Source organism: Triticum urartu, chromosome 3 (assembly GCF_003073215.2).
Source record: "Triticum urartu cultivar G1812 chromosome 3, Tu2.1, whole genome shotgun sequence".
In the NCBI taxonomy this organism is placed as follows: Eukaryota; Viridiplantae; Streptophyta; class Magnoliopsida; order Poales; family Poaceae; genus Triticum; species Triticum urartu.
Window position 1 is genome coordinate 432,877,372 of NC_053024.1, and position 4,668 is coordinate 432,882,039.

At 46.1% G+C, this 4,668-nt stretch overlaps 1 protein-coding gene across 1 annotated transcript; it reads right to left on the reverse strand.

Annotated features, from left to right (window-relative positions):
• Window positions 1-239: 239 nt before the first annotated feature.
• Window positions 240-1,271, reverse strand: LOC125544213 (zinc-finger homeodomain protein 5-like). The gene has a single exon (XM_048707814.1). It carries the CDS (start codon window positions 1,158-1,160, stop codon window positions 453-455), a length of 708 nt encoding a protein of 235 aa, XP_048563771.1. The 5' UTR covers window positions 1,161-1,271; the 3' UTR covers window positions 240-452.
• Between the last annotated feature and the right edge of the window lie 3,397 nt (window positions 1,272-4,668).

The window sequence follows — 4,668 nt, forward strand, 5'->3', positions numbered from 1 at the left end:
GGCAAGCCATTCTAATTCGGTAAACGCAAAATCAACCATCCAATAGAAACTCTTTCACATCGGTTGCGATTATCAGAATGAGTGTGCTCATGGTTTCTTTAATTTTAAGGGCACTAGTATATGAATTAAGGCTTATAATACAGCGTAGTTCACCAACTCGAAACTAAAATATAAAATGAAATACAGCGTACTACATTGTGTAGACAGTATTTTTCTTTATAGTAAAAAAAATGTATACAGAAAAATAACCAAAAGAAATATCCCAATCCAATCCAATCCAACCAATGCTCCTACCAGGAATGATCGTGCACTGATATGACAGAGAAGCAACAGTGATCAGCCCAATTAGAAGATAGTGAAAAAGAACAGAAGAACTTTCCAACAGTTAAAAACTTTACAAGGGCGCGAGGAGTGTTGCCTCCTACTACTATGGAACCCGTCTTCTGCCATGGCTACTGCTGCTGCTGCTCTTGTCTATGCTCCTGAAGCTGCTGCTTCTCCTGCTGCTGCCTCCTACCGCTGCTACTCTGCTTGTTGTTGTGCATCCAGACCTTGAGCGCCTGCCTCCGGACCCCGGCCTGCGCGCAGAAATGCCCCACCATCGCCTCGTCCTGCCGCTGCAGCCTCCACCCGACGCGCTCCGCGAACGCCAGCATCTGCTCCTTCTGCTCCCGCGTGAACGTCGTCCTGGAACGCTTCCGTGGCGCCGGCGACGCCCCACGCCGCTCCTCGCTGGAGGACTCGGTCGTCGTGCCGGTGCCGCCGCTGGCCGCGAGGCCGTAGGGGAACGGCAAGCGCTGGTGCGGGTGCTTGCTCGCCGCCGGCGGGAGCAGCAATGGTGCGCGCGCGCTGGCAGCCAGCAGCGGCAAGTGGGCGCGCCTCGGCGAGGGGTCGCGGCGGTGGAAGCTGCGGTGGCAGCCGCAGGCCGCGCATGCGAGTGGGTCTTCGGGAGAGGCCGGCATGAACTCGCAGCATCCGTCCAGGACGTGCCCGCCCGCGGCCGCCGCGTGGTTACGGAGGCACTCGTGGTACTGCCGCCTCGCCTCCGCTTGCATGTTGTCTGCCGGCCCGTTTGCGGTGGCGCTGCGGTGAGGTGCCGCGGGCGGGGCGCCGTCGCCCACGTCGCTGCCGTCCCCGTGCTCCTCTCCCCGGAATTCCATTGCGCGTATAGAAATAGAGCGCGCGCGTGCGCGTGTGCTTGTCAAACTGCAGCACGCCAAGGCTGACGATTACGTCTTTGGTGGGGAATAGTGCGTCGACGTTGTGCTCGCGGTTGCGGTCATGTCTGGGATATTTCTGGGAACCGTCACGCTAGGTTGGGTCGGGCGCGTCTATATGTCGCCCTCAGCGAGCCGGAGATAGAGTCTGCCTCTGCATTACACTGCTGATTTTCCTACCATTTTTATTTGGTACGGTCTCATCGACTCGTCTGCCTTCTTTTTCTTACCATTTTTATTTGACCTTTCGACTTCATCAGTTTATATATATATATTTAAAATTTAAAAAATATTTAGGAAACTATTTTTTATTTTACTTATCTATAGAAACCGATCACAATGTATTTAAGAAAAAACGATTGTCATGTGTTTAAAACAATGTTCATCGTATATTTAAAAAATGTTCACCATATCTTCACAAAAATTTGACCTATGCCTTAAAAAAGTTCAACATATTATTGTCCACCATGTATTAATAGAAATAGTCACCATATGTTAAGAAAAGATCATTGTGTATTTAAAAAAAATGTTTCACTGTGTATTTAAGAAATGTTTATGTGTATTTTACGACTATGCACAGGCATACCGCCCATTTTTGGCTGAGGAATCAGCCATAACTTTCATGATTATTCACTGATTTGTCCAGGTTTGTTCCTATGAGTCCTTAGAAACCAAGGAAGATATTGGGTGAGGATTGGGCTCCTCTAAAATCCTTGGATCAAAGGGGAGAAGTCACATCCATAGAGAAGACCTGTGGAGGCCTCCTATCTATACGCCTCCAACGCTAGTCGCCGACATCCATCTCCAATCTATCTTCCACGAGTCGTTACACCTCCATTGCTGCGGCAAGACCATATCCACCATGGAGGAAGGCCAAGACAAGGAAGAAGGAAGGAGAGGCTTCGCCAACACCCCACAACGGCTGAACGGCCGCTGCCATATCCACCGATGCTCCATGCCTTTCTCCTTCCCCAACTCAACGTTGGATTGTAACTTGTCTCTCCCCTCTATGTTAATCCCCCACATGTTTAACTAATTGTATTAGTTTTAATTAGCATGCTTACATTTTTAGGGATGGTACAAACAATTTAACTTAGCGAGTCGTTCCCTTTTCCCCAACCCTAGCAGGCATCTAATGTCCATCCACACCACAACCTCGACATCTCCTTTCTATCGCGTTTGATGGCCTTGTCGTTAGTTAGAGTATTGGGGACCTGCCAGTTTCATTTAGTTCTAGTAGATCCTTATTTGACTTAGGTTTTTGTTCCTTAACGGAATCGACGAGGCGTTGGCGTTGATGGCGCGTCAGAATAATGTCTCTCCGGCCTCTCCCTACCTCGACGACGTAGATCCGACACCTATGAAGGGCCTATAAGGGTAGGCGCTGCTAGTTTTGTTGTCCCTCTTTGGATCTTGGTGTTGGTGTGCAATCAAGGGAAGTAGTTAGCTCGATTTTGGCGTGATGACATCAATGTGATAGTCTAGCTTAATAGAGATGATAAACTACTCATATCAATAAAGAATTTCTTCTTTTCCGGAAGCCAATTCAGAAAGAACTCCAAAGTTAAGCGTGCTCAGCTTGAAGCAATTTCAGTCCCAGTTGCGCATGAGTGATCATAAAGTGAACATGAAAGACTAGTATTGATTTATGGGGCCGGTCTAGATCCTGCCAGGAGCAACGGCTAATAACCGGCGGGTGTGTCCAAGGCGTTACAAGTTGGTATCAAAGCTCATATGTGCCAAGAGGGAACGTTCCCGTGGCCCGACGTGGACGTCGGTTCCTTTGAGTGGGGGGTGTATGTGATAGCCTGGCTTAATAGGATGATAGACTACTGATATCAATAAGGAATTCCTTCTTTTCCGGGAGCCTATTCGAAAAGAACTTCAAAGTTAAGCGTGCTCATCTTGAAGCAATTTCAGGATATGTGACCGACTAGGAAGTTGGTCCCAAGTGTGCACGAGTGAGGACAAAGTGCACAGGAAAGACTAGTATTGATCTATGGGACCAGTCTCGATCCGTCAGGTGCAATGGCCAGTAACCGGTGCGTGTGTTCGAGGCATTACAATCAACCTCTTCTTTCGACTTTTTGTGTGTGGCATGGTCTGTTTTCTCCAACTCTCTTGACAGGTGATGAAGGATTGCAAGTTTGGATTACGCGAGGTGATGCCTCAATCGATGTTTCTTATGTTTCTTCGTGGGTTACTAGATCTCATTTTTAGCGGCAAGTACCTTTTTTTACCTTCAAAGCCTTGTTTGACGAGGTCGTTTGTGTTGGAAATATGCTATAGAGGCAATAATAAAGTGATTATTATTATATTTCCTTATTCATGATAAAGGTTTATTATTCATGCTAGAATTGTATTAACCGAAAACTTAAATACATGTGTGGATACATAAACAAATACCGTGTCCCTAGTAAGCCTCTACTAGACTAGCTCGTTGATCAAGAGATGGTTAAGGTTTCCTAACCATAGACATGTGTTGTCACTTGATAACGGGATCACATCATTAGGAGAATGATGTGATGGACAAGACCCATCCATTAGCTTAGCATATGATCGTTCAGTTTATTGCTACTACTTTCTTAATGTCAAATACATATTCCTTCGACCTGAGATCATGCAAATCCCGGATACCGGAGGAATACCTTGTGTGCTATCAAACGTCACAATGTAACTGGGTGATCATAAAGATGATCTACAAGTATCTCCGAAGGTGTCTGTTGAGTTGGCATGGATCGAGATTGGGATTTGTCACTCAGTGTATCGGAGAGGTATCTCTGCGCCCTCTCGTTAATACAGCATCACAAGAAGCTTGCAAGCAAAGTGACTAAGGAGTTAGTTACGTGATGATGTATTACGGAATGAGTAAAGTGACTTACCGATAACGAGATTGAACTAGGTATGAAGATACCGACGATCAAATCTCGGGCAAGTAACATACCGATGGACAAAAGAAATTACGTATGTTGTCATAAAGGTTCGACCGATAAAGATCTTCGTAGAATATGTAGAAACCAATATGGGCATCCAGGTCCCGCTATTGGTTATTGACTGGAGAAGTGTCTCAGTCATGTCTACATCATTCTCGAACCCGTAGGGTCCGCACGCTTAACGTTCGTTGACGATATAGTATTATATGAGTTATGTATTGAAAGTGCGTCATATCGATTAGGGGGGGGGGTGAATAGGCGATTTTTATGAAAGTCTTCAAAACGTGGAAGTTATGAAGACAAACAGTAGAGATATGCCTATCACTATGCAGCGGAAGTTAGATTACACTAGGCAAGCCATGGTCAAGTATTCAATAGAGTGAAAGCACAATGACAAGTAGCTGCAGTGTAATAAGGATCAGGTAGGAAGAAGTTATGAAGCCAAACAAATCATACAGTTACGTTGTGAAGACAAAAGATATAGCAAGCATGCAATGGCTTCACAATGAGTAACAGTA